The 12,629-nt window shown below is 43.2% G+C and overlaps 1 protein-coding gene across 2 annotated transcripts in view; it reads right to left on the bottom strand.

The window, feature by feature from the left end:
* GRID2 (glutamate ionotropic receptor delta type subunit 2) overlaps positions 1-12,416 on the bottom strand; it is a 753,158-nt gene extending 740,742 nt beyond the window's left edge. For both annotated transcript variants that reach the window (XM_086611621.1, XM_086611622.1), the window contains exon 1: positions 12,329-12,416. In XM_086611621.1, the coding sequence (XP_086467747.1) occupies positions 12,329-12,416 (88 nt within the window). The remainder of the gene's footprint in view (positions 1-12,328) is intronic.
* Between the last annotated feature and the right edge of the window lie 213 nt (positions 12,417-12,629).

The following is a 12,629-nucleotide window of genomic DNA, read 5'->3' as shown; positions in this document are numbered from 1 at the left end:
GTTATTCCTAAGCCGAAGACATTTGATTATTCATTGCAGATGACTGGAGGTGAGAGGGAAAGAAAACGGCACACATTTGTTTTACTGGGAGGATTAGGCAGAACGAAGGAATGAGAGTTGCAGGGATGACTTTAAGAGTTTCCAAAGCACCAACAATTTCAATACTCTATTTGTCACTCCAAGCTAGTGGTACAAAATGATGCAAAGGCCTTGTTTATATAAAGTTAGCCTCCCTCTCTGTTTCATGTTCTGGATGGGAGTCTATAAACCTAGTATTTTCTGAAAACAGTTGTATCCCTTACATGGCACAATACAAGGAGCCAATTAATTCTGGCCTTAGGGACATTTGAGAGTCTTACAAAAAATTGGGGGGGCAAAAAGGCATGCCTTTAAAAAAAAAACCTACAATACTCTTAAAGAAAACCTCTTTTTTTTTTTCTTTTCTCCTAAATCCTCTGCAGATGATTTCAGCAACAGCAGTTTCCAAATGCTATCATTATCTGCCTTCCCCTGAGGAAGTATTTACCTCCTCCTCCTCTACATCATTCAGACCTGTTATCAGAGACCACTGATCTCAAACAGAAAAATATTTAAAAATTATTATCCCCAATTCTTAATGTGTCTCATTTAGAGGAAATGCAAGTCAGTAGCTGTCCCTTTGCTGCTTTAAATACAGGTTGGACTAGGCTGCTATTGACAGAAAAACAGATTTTAGCCTCAACAGCCCAAATGAGGACAAATGCCACAAGATAAGCGTGAAAGCAGATCCACTCACCACTCTGGAGCTTCACTGAAGAGAGGTCTAACTTTTAATTCAAGCTATGCAGCAGCTATTCAAGAGAGGAAGAGAAAGCTAGAGCTCTCCCTCTCACTCCAGGGAAGACACCACAGGCTTTGAATCCAGAAGCGCACTGCATTATTTTCCCTTTCCTTAGTTCCTAAATTAGGTCAAAAGTCAATGGACCAGAAGCTGTGGCTTTGTGCATCCCTTCCTCCCACTCGCCAGCCACAGAAGCTGAGCTTACATGGAGGCACAGTGCAGACTGGCAACAAACTGCTGCACAGAGGAAGCAAAGGAAGATTATTTAATCAGAGGGATAATGCTAAGGCACAGAGAGGTACAATAAGCTCAGAGATATCCTGGGAGTCCAGGGGTGGAAGAGGAGGCTGCAGTATTCATTGTTTGTATCTGTGTACAATGGTACTAGGCAATACATAGATAAAATGGATCTCGTTTCTCTGCAAAGTAACCAGGTACAATTATCAGCTAAAGAAAAAGAAAATAAGACCTATCACACAGTAAATCTTTACGGTAAAACTGTAGAAGCTGAACAGGGAGAAACAATTCCTTTTTCTAATCTATAATTTAGTTTCTTTAAAATGTAATATTATCTTCTAGATATATCATTCTCAAAGCACCGTTTGTATTACATTACTACTCTTTTCAGTAATGTTTGGGGCATTCCAGTGCCTCACTCCTTTGGATTTCCCAGCTTTCCTCATACGCAAACACATATGCCTCCTCTATATGGCCTGTCCCAAACGTTTAAAGCCCAGTCTCCAGTCCATATAAGTGTAACATTACCTGCTATTCCCTAGAAGCATCTTCTACTCTTACAAAGTTAGCCTGGACCATCAGTCAGGCTCGTCTCTTCAAGTGTTTCCTGCACCCCTTCACCACCCAACCAACCCCCACCATTGCCAACCATAACCCTCCACCCCTTTCCAAAACTCCCACGTAGAAGGCACCACCAGAACCTTTCCCACAGCACGCCTGCTCCTAGAGCCTCCCTGTTGCAGAGAAACCCCCTGATAACACTTTGTTTTCTGCCAACTCATGCCGTCCTTTGCCTGCAAACTCCTCTCCTTGCAGCTACACACAGCATTGGTGATGTCCCCAAGACATCTCACCCTCCGTGATGGTGACACCAAGTGCTGCTGATCATTCCCTGTCTAGCATACACATTATATACAGGACATGCTTTTCTCCTGCCCGCTCCACTCAGCTGTTTTATCTGAAGTAGTCCCTGTAATACTCTTTGCAGCATTTGCAAAAAGGAGAGAACTTCTTTGAGTAGATGGGTGTTTCTCATGTATCTCCAGGACGCAATCCTATTCCATAACAGGAGAGCTACTCCAAGGAGTCGGAAAATCCTTTCTCTAGACTGCTTCAATAATATTTCAATAACATTCTAGAAACTCCACAAGGCTAGCTAACAAGGCTGCAGATGCTTTTGGAATCACCAGTTATATTTAAATATCTCTTTTAAACAAACTAGGCTGTTTTGCAACATATATTGTTCCACCTTCCCATAAAGAGCATTTTCCTTTCTACCTAGACATCTTCCAAAACCATACCATGAAATACTTGTCCAAACAAGAGAGACAGAGAGAGAGCACAACCATGCATTAGTTCCCATACTAGGTAAAGTCAGAGAGTAATATGTTGGCAGCTGGTGAAATGACGACACTTTTGATTTGGCCAATGTAACCAATTTATTGGCAGTAAAGCGTTGTAGGTAACAATTATACACACCTTGCTAGCCTTCATTTCCCACCAACTCCCTTACCTCACAGCACTGTAACTTTTGTCATCACATGCCTCAAACCAGGGAAGTACTGACATCAGCCACAACGCATCTGCCGTCAGTACATCCCTGTAGACCTATCTACATGCTTTCATTCCTTCCTACCCAGAGTGATCATTCATGAACATGAATGAAAGAATCTGTCTCTCAAAAGACGCCAAAAGTTTTGCAGCTTCGTCTCCTGGTGCACGAGCCGGCTGAGTCGCAGAGAGATCCAAGCCCTCTCTTTTGCTTCATCTTGAAATCTCCTGACAACCAACTTTATGTTTCATATTTGTACAGCTTCTAGCACAGTGGGGTGCCATTTCACGATTTGTATTCATGTTGTGACTTCCCGCAAGTAAAAAGCCTCCCAAATCTCTGTGTTGTTACTTAAGGTAGAAACTAATGTCATCCCCAATTAAAGAAAAACCCAGTCAAATATTTTAGAAAAGAATAATCCCTCTGATTACTGAAAAAGTGTGTGTTTATACCTTGTGTATGCATACATAAATACGTACCCCATTGCTAGTTATTAACCTGTATCATGGAGCTGGAAATTTAAGCAGTACCTGAGTAGTACATTTTAAAAGATATTTATGGTAAATATATTAGTGGATATACTGCAATTCTATTCTGCTTAGGTCTATACATCCACAAAGGGGATAGCTGCAGAAAGGCTAGCCTCAAGCAGGATAATCAAATTTGGGGGCAGATTTGTCTCAAAAGAGAGTAAATAAGTGGAATTCCAGAGAAATAAAAAGCAACTTTATCTGTCCAAATAACAGCTATTTTTGTTATGGTATGTTTAACTTCTTTCTTCCTGGACAGAAAAAAACATATATTTAAGAGTATAGAACGTAGCAACCATCACAACTGCTTGCCATGAACTCAGAATACAAGAGAGAAAGAAAGGAATAGAAGTAGTGAAGGGGAGAAGTATGTGTATTTTAACACTACCAATAATAGCTATCCCCTTTCACTTGCCATTTAACACACAGCCTGTACTGTACTCTGGCTGTACGCTGCCAGTACTCTACACTGGCTTCACTGAATGAGAACCAGGTCTTCTCCACTGTCTTCCTTCCTTTAACAGCTCTCTAGTACATAAAATTATTTTAAAACATTCTCAAATATTTTAAGCAGAACACTATGCAAGGAGTCTACAACAATAAATATCCTTGCTTAATAAGGTTTGGTCTGGAGGCATTCCCACTGTGTGCTGTCAGCCCATGGTATACCTCCAGACAACTTTTAATACTGGTTGCAATTAGTGAGGTAACTGCAACAGTCTCTTGTCACCTGAAAAAGACAACTGACATCTTCAAAACATCTCAATGGCTCAGCTGGCAGCCAGTCAGACTCGAGATCCTGCGTGCTTTAAAAACAAATCAAGTTACGGTCTTGTCATCAGGTCTAGTCCTGAACGCAGGTTTGGAGTTGGAGCCCCAAGGCAGGAAATCCTGACCTGTGCACATTTTCATTTCTCTATTTAAAATGGATTTCCAAAAGCAGTCGTTGTCTTACCTGTATACATTAAAATAAGGCACAGCAAATCCAGGCCTGACCATTCATGTCTCTGCTACACCATCCTCTGCTCTCTCCAGAGCTCTCATCCAGAGCTACTTTCCGCAGCACCAGAGTGGTGCTATTTGATTTTGATTTATCACAAGTGAATTATTATAATGAAATCATCACCAACTCAATTTAAGCCTCTAAGAAAAGTATGGCTGGACTAACGAGAAATTGTTCTGCAAAACAAGCAATTATTGTTAGGTTCACTGGATTTTGGTCTTAGCAATCCAGCTGATTATAGAAAGTTAATGATTTAAAAAGCAACGAAGAAATAAGAGATTAAATTCTTTAAATCTGCATGAAAGACTCCAAGAGGAATTTTACAGTGATTTTCACTGCATATTTTATTAGACATGTGATATTTTATTCATGGGTAAAGCAAATATAACAATTAGGAATAATTAGCATTTCTGCACAGAGTGTTATCTAATAGGTTAAAATACACATATAATTCTCCGTTTAAATTCTGTATCTTCACATTTTCCCCTTTCTGGTTTAGAACTTTTCCATTTAACATAACACTTACAGGAACATTATACAGCTCCCAAAGAAACAGCAGCAGAAAGAACAAGTGGATCTTGCCTTTGATATCTTATTTTCCTCCACTCCTTGCATTTTTACTCAATTTCTTTTTCAATTTCCTCTTGAGCATAGCTTGTCAGATAAACCCAGCATAACTTTCAGGAAACTTTTTCCCCTTCATCTTTTTTCCCACCCTACTCCCCCCCTCATTCCAGAACTAATGTGTGCAGTGAAAACCTACTTTAAATTTAACCCTGCAATTACAAATCCACCAGTCTACCATTGACTATAACTTTAATGCTACAAAGGAACACTATACTTACTGTATTATCGTTTCTCATTAAGCAAGGGCCACTTTTAATGTGTTTTTCTGGTTTTTTTTAATGCAACACTTGGAGCTCACAGAATATCCCTTCCTTGAGCAGTTGCGGCTATCTCAGGCCAAAGCAGAAACAAGACTCTCCAGTTGAAGTACACTCTGCGGTATAATAGAATACGAAATACCTCCTTCTCTGAATTAAGTATATTATCACTGAAACTAGGATATAAATTTTCAACCTTACAAAATTACAGCACTGCACATTTTCAAGCTCATTCCCTTGCCAAGTTTCATAACTGTCATCCAAATGCTGGTACATTTCATCTACTAACCTTCAATTTCAGCCTGTGTCCTCCCTGGTACAAGGATCAGATATAACTCTCCGAGTCACATAAACCGTTATTAATTATAGTGGTTGCAGACACAAGAGGATCTTTCCCTTACTCCATCATCTCTCACATAACTGTTTGACCAACAATAACCAGAAAACAATGCCTGTCTCCTATAATGAAGAACAGCAGAGGAAACTGCCCTGCTGGTGCTTGTGGGAAGAGACTGAAGTACAGAAAGATATGGCAAGACAGACATCTTTTCCTCACTCGTTCTTCTACTAGATGTGCCCATTTTAGTCTCTACATTTAAATTACTACTCCTACATCAAGACTACACAATTAAATTCTGCTTCATAGTGGGAGATAACAGCACTTCCTCTGCTGCTTCAAATGCATGACCAGCTAAAATCTGTGCCCAGGGTATTTTGCCCAGGCTTTCCTTACCTGGTGTTGAGGATGGTTTAACTAGCACAGCGTCACACTTAACACACATTTAGCACATATTCTGTGCCAAGTATCACATTGCACCAGCTCAGTATTGCACCTTCTCCAGCACAGTCTACTAGTCTAGACAAGCAATGAAGCCATGGTCAACATTACTCTAAAAAAAGGCTAATGTAGCTTATTTTGGTAACTACTGCAAGCGACAGGTCAACTCCTACTTGCCAAAGGACATAGTAGATAGTGTGGGAAGATAAAACAACATCACAGAAGGAAAGGAACCTCATCTGTATCCAAGAAGCCCAGTAGGAAGCCAGTTGCTAGACAGCCAGTCAGGCTAGGGTACAAACTGCCCCAGAGAAACATGAGCTTCCATGCCCAGTTCCCAGCCACTACAAAAGTTTGACAGCAAACTGCATGTTACGCTTTACTGTTGGGTTGCAACTGTCAGACTCACCTCTTGGCACTCCTAGATAGCACAAACAGAGGAGTAGATCTAGGGCTCTCAGAGATGGGTGTCAGCATGACCGGAGCCATGAACTGGAGTGTGAAGTGTATAGGATGCACAGATGTGGAGCCATCAAAGTTTTGACAGACTTGTCAAGCCTGCCTCCAAAATCAAAGTTTTATTCCGATTTCACCAGCTTAGATAATAACTTATTCCCTCTGGAATTCAAATCTGATTTAAAAAAAAAAAAAGTGACATCTGAGTTTGCAGATGCAGAAAGGTTAATTTGCCTCATTAGCAGTGTATCACCTGAAGTCAACATTTTGCATGTACCAAGCTATCATGTAAAGTAATATATACTTCCATAACATGTTTTCAGAGATTGATTATCTTCTTATATTTGCTCAAAATGTAACTCATTTTATGACTGCTGTTTCCTTTTCCTGTTGGTCCCCCTCAAACTCAAATAGCAACAGTAATTATCTATGCCTAGTAAGTTTTTTAAACAGTGAACATATGAAACACGAACTATGTTTGGAGAGTGTGTAGATGAAAACAGTTTTACTGTGCTGTCATATGTAATTCAGGTAATTAGAAAAATTAAGGAGAAACCGATAGCCAAATAGAACTACTCTTTCAGATAAACTATTTTTAAAAACATTGTTAGCATGCTGAAAAAAAAAAAAAAAGAATCAAGTAATGGTGTAGCAATGACAAAGAATAAAAATACAAACCTCAAAAGACAAAAGCCTCCAATAAATTTCAGCAAAAAATAGACTGTCATGGCAGATTATAGATAGCTATATATCAAATGGAAGAAAATGATGTAAGTTCAAGTCTATATCTAGGGAGTAACCTAATGGCTTACAAAAGTCATCTCCTGCCAATACCACTTGCTTTACAGGGCCAGGGAGTGGAAGAGAACCATACTTAATGCCTTTGTTCATTAAGTTAAATGAACCTTAGATGGTAGGTTTATGTAGTCACAGTCTTAACAGATTTTTCTCCAGTGTGTTTTTTCAAAGATGGCATTGTGAGAATAAAGACTCTGTGCATCCATAAGTAGTCATCTGGAAGCACACAGCAGCAGCAGTGATTGCCATGTCAGGCATTTGTTAGGACATCACTTGAAAATGGATGGTTGGGGTTTTTTCTCTGTCTTTATCAAGGACAAAGAATTGGAAATAACACTAAGAACTACTTAAGAACATGAAAAGGAGCCGCCTGCCGTACACAAAAATCCGCAGGGCTCAGTTTAAAATCTTCTGAAGTCAACTAAGCAATTCACCTGGATTATGACAGACTCTAGAGCAGGCCCTGGTGATCACTAAGAAACACTCCAGAAAGCAGTGACACCTAATGGCAAGCATGCCTTTGGAGGCTAGCAAGTCGTAATCTATGGCATGGAAAATTATCCCTCTTTAGCAGCAGAGTAACTAGCACTAAAACACGTCACGGGGACTGAAATGCTATCACAAATCTAAGCACCTGGGAGAGAGTTTAAGAAATAGTGCTCATAGAAACACAGAGTATGTCACGCATGCTGTGCTTTTAAGCAGGACGTAGTTACTAATAAAATCTACTGGCTGCTAAGCCACAGCACACTGTACTCCAGGTCTTCATCCGTATGTATGTTTAATATAAGCAAGTAACCTTGGCTTATTCTAGAGCGGGGAAGACAGAGACCTGAACACTCATCTGTGGACACTATAGGCACGTGGAGATTTATTTGTTTTTAATAAATTTGTTTTGCTTGCTTGTCTTGAGCTTTACAAAATGTATGTGAGAATACTGTAATGAACAGTTAGTGACATACACTACATACCATCTAATGAGCCTTTACCAATAGCACAGCAAATTAAATTCTTATTACCGATGCACAACACAATACAAGCCAAGCTGCATTGTAGTACAACAGCTTACAAGACGAAACATGGATGTGCATACCATCAAGCTAGATGACTCCCTTTCTTTCACAAAAAAAAAATTTACGTTTTAAAGGCACTATCGTATCAACAGAAGTAGTAAGCAACAGACCCCATGTTGGAATTGCCCTGATATTATTATCCATGTAACAGAAGAGCTTAAAAGTATGAACCAAAGCTCAGGACCCAGCGATGCTGGAAACTTGTTTAACACAAGGAATGCGGCAGCCCTGGCCTACAAAGTCTAAAAGCTGAGAGGAGTAAGGGAAGAACAGATTTAATTTTCTCTTAGGAAAAAAAGTTGGTATATATATAAAAATATCTATTAAAATTATATGCATAAATGTATGTAAAAGCACATATATGTAACTATACATTATATATATTTCTGAACTTGCCATTGAAAATAAAAAAGCCAAGGGCAGCATGCAACTGACTGCATATGACTGAAGCCACTGATAAACATAAAACATCAACTTGTGGTAATCAGGGTGCCTGAACTATTGCTGTACATTGCTGCGATGAATTTGCCTTTTAAAATATTTTAGTATATTTTTTCAGCAAAGACTTCTGTATCATACTATGTGACCTCTGCCCTAGGCGGTTTTGCTGCATCTAATACACACATAATTGCATATATGTTTCTATATGCACAATAGGAAATCCATATGTACATACAGATGTATTCATATGCACACATCAAGAGAAAAAAATGAGCACAAAGTACAAAATACAAAAACATGAGACCAACTGTAGAAGATACAAAGCATACACAAATTGTGCAGTTGACAAGGAATGCCACCTAATCCCTGCTTAATTAAAGCACTGTTCTAAACTCCTGTTTAGGGAGTGAGGAGTGTGGGACGACTGATGTATGAAGAAAATATCAGGCAGCGTGGCTAATCTCAAAGACTTTGGAGCTTTTGAGCTACATAAATCAGAGCGACTTTTTGAATAGCCTCATAAAACACGAAATCATTGCCATTCCACTCACGACGTTCAGATTCTTCCTACAGCATACAGATCATTAGGAAACTTCTAAGCAATCAAGTAATGTGGGGCTGATGAAATTACTCAATCAATGCATGGGCTGAGAGAAGCAGCATAATACAGAATTGCACACTTTTGACATGGTAACCCTGCCCCTTTCTTTTTTATATAGGAGTAAGGAAAATTACAGTCGAGTCGATTCATTTCAACATTTTCACAAGAGTGCTTAATGTAGTCTTTCTGAACTGCCAGTTCCTATTTATAATAGCAGGGCAGCAGAAACGTACAGACTATAAGCAGCCCTACCAACGTTTAAAATATGATATAGGAAAATGTTTATTTTTAAATGTGTGCATTTACATACACACAGACCTGCTCTAATGATCAAAAGCAGCAGCTATAATAATTCAGAAGACAGAAATATGAAAATGCGTATCACAGATAGATACCAGTCACCGTACCCCTCCCACTACCATCACCAAGTCGTTAATCTCTACTCACTACACTGTAACATTTTCTGTCATTGTCTAAGAGATGGCTGAAAACACAATTCCACACAGAAAACATCCCTTTACTGGAAACATATCAAATAATACGTAAGCAAGCAAGGCAGTTACTATGTTACACTGAAAAAGTGTTAGCAGAAAAAGGGTATACACAGGTAACGTTATTTCTTATGACCATCTGCCCCTCCCAAACATAGGAAAATATTTCCCACTTGAATATCTTAATGGATATGAGAATGCGAAAAATACAGAATGAGAATAATGTAGGATGAGAAAAAGATAATGCATTTGTTTGTTACCTAAGGCATCAGTACTACCTCTGGTAGTATTTCTTTGCCCCTGAACTGAGCATTTTGTTTCCTTCTTTGGCTTAATGCATTCTTCTGTAGTTAATTTGTTCATAGAGTACCCTGCTACTGCTTTTCATAACGCATATAAATAAATAAAGTTTATTATTTATGTCTAAATATTTTATACGTAAGTTTACTAGTACAAGTGGGGAAAAAAATACAAGGGGGTCAGAACACCCAGGTCACAAAATCCAGTGGCGTTACCAGGGGCCAGATTTTCATCTGTGAGCTGTACAAGTGGGAATATTTAGCTGTCTACTCATCTAGTGTTAAATTAGTTTTAATTTCAGGTCATTTATTTTCGGCATACTCATTCTAATAGATTTAAAGCTCTGTGTAACAATTATCAGTTTGCCGTTTTCATGGCAACATAAACCAGTCTATAAAAAGAGGTAATCCCTTTGTCAACTATACTAATTGTCTCTTAAGACAAATTAATCGTGTGAGAAGCAACTACTTTGGTGGGGTTTTTTTTGCTTTCCATGAGGATTTACTGTGTTGATGCATCTGATCACCAACAGCACTGTAAAAACACACCAGTGGCAAAACGTGTTGCATTCATCGGATATAAACAAGCGAAACAAACAAAACTGTCAGCAACACGAAGAGGGAAAAGCTGTCGGCTCCCCTGATGCTGGTGCAAAGGCACAGAGCTCGCCCGGCGATGCTCCGTTAGCCGGGAGGATGGGAGACAGGGGATTGCAAAGAAACTCCTCATCTGCTACACAGTCGAAATTCCCCCCCCAAATCCTAAAATTTGATCGGCTTGTTACAAGCTCCTGAGAAAGAAATCGTGAGACGTAACCGTCTCCTAGTGTCGCTTTGACAGTCTACAACTGGGAAGAATTTTTAGAAAAAAAAAAAAAGTCATTCTCCCTTTAAAAGGAGGGCATAAAGCGCTGCCTCCCTTGTGCAATATTTGATGCTCCAGCCGCACACAGCTATAAGGACTGACCCCTATAAAGTTGCGGTACCTAAAGCAAGCGGTAGCCCGTGGGCTCCGGCGCGGGGGGAGCTACACGAAGGGCTAGCGCATCGCTGCCCAAATATCGGTGTCCTGCAGGAAAGCTCTTGACAGCCGGGCTTTCCAAACGCTCTTCCCTCTTCCCCTTTCACAGAAACCCGCTACGGATCCCCACGACAGGCACCGGCAGACATGTTGATAAAGCCAGCCCCGGGGAGAGCGGCGGCTGCCCCACGGCCGGCGCCGCCATCGCCCCAGGGACCTCCCCAAAACCCCGGCGGGACCCTGCCCCTAAATGCACCTTCCCCGGGGCAGCGCGGCGCCGGCCGCCCGCCCGCCCCCGCCTTTCCAGGCTCCCGCTCCGCCTGCGTGCGGTGCCTGCAGATGGGCGAGCGGCCGCGGGGGAAGCGCCCTCCTCTCCCCGCGCATCCCCGGCCGGCGCAGGGGGGGCGACCCGCTCTCGCCAGCCGCGGGAACAAAACGCCGTTCGGCAGCCGGGCTCGGCGCTTCCCGGGGAAGCTCCCGCACAGAAGGAGGGCTGCCGGGCCGGGGATGGCTCCGGATAACAGGGAGAGAGGGAGGACAGGCTGCAGGGGGGAAGCCCAGCGCCCGCTCCCCGGGCTGGGAGTGCGGGCAGCGCCTTGCATGGGCATCACCCGAGCTGCCCCGCCGCCGCCAGCCGCGGCCGGGAGGGGGGGCCCGCCGCCGCCAGCTGTCCCCTCTGCACCCGCCGGCGGCGGGGGAGGCCGCTACCCTGCCCGGGCGCCGCGGCCCCGGGAGGCTGCCGGCCGACCGGGGAGGGGGCCGCGGGGCAGCCGGAGCTCCCCGCGCCTGCGGCCGCCCGCCCGCGGGAGGGGAAGCGCTCACGTTGCCAAACCACCTGTTCCGCCGCGGGAGAGGAAGGCGGGATGGATGGGGGGGGGGGGGGGGGGGGTTGGAGAGTGTGAAGGAAGGAAAGGAGGGGAGCTTCGCTTGGCTGTCACGGTGGTGTGGGAAATAAGGGGAGGCTTGATGTCCCCCTGGCCCGGGGGCGAGCCGGGGCAGGAGGATGGCAAGCTGGAGCTGAGGGGCCGCAGGGAGGCACCGGGGAAGTGCACGAGCCCCGGCCCCCCCAGAGCATCAGCCAGGCAAAACCTCAAGGTCTAAAGCACGAACATACCCCGCCGACAAGAAACCTTTACACAGAGCGGTAGGGGGAAAAGAGGACGCCCAAGATCCTGGTGGAAAGCAATTATAAGACGGGAACAAACAAACAAAAAAAGCAAGCGAGCAAGGGCTAAAAGAGAGCGGGAGCTGCGGGGGGAGGGGGAAGCCTGCCAAAAGAGGGAAGGTTGCAAAGGAGAGCTGGAAAAGTGTCCAGCAGCACCAGCAGACGCAGCACCCCCTTACCGATATGAATGATTGAATCTGCAATCGCCGGTTTCCAGGTTCGAGTCCAACAGACGGACACGACCAGGATGAGGGAGAAAACTTCCATCTCCTCCGGAGGTCCAGGCTTTGTAACAACCGATCTCTTCACCAAACGGTGCCACCGCGGAGGGTAACGCGGCGCAGGAAACCCAAGAGTTTGAGGTGCCGCCGGCGGAGCGTGTAAATCCCGGTGGCTGGCGCACAGCCGCGGCTGGGCAGGGAGCGAACCCCGGGCTCCGAGCGCCTCTTCCCTCGGCGAAACCCCGCGTCACTTCGGGGG

The sequence above is a fragment of the Tauraco erythrolophus genome, chromosome 5, assembly GCF_009769465.1.
Source record: "Tauraco erythrolophus isolate bTauEry1 chromosome 5, bTauEry1.pri, whole genome shotgun sequence".
NCBI classification, from domain to species: Eukaryota; Metazoa; Chordata; class Aves; order Musophagiformes; family Musophagidae; genus Tauraco; species Tauraco erythrolophus.
The sequence above is the reverse complement of the archived record's forward strand: the minus strand, read 5'-3'. Positions and strand labels throughout refer to the sequence as shown.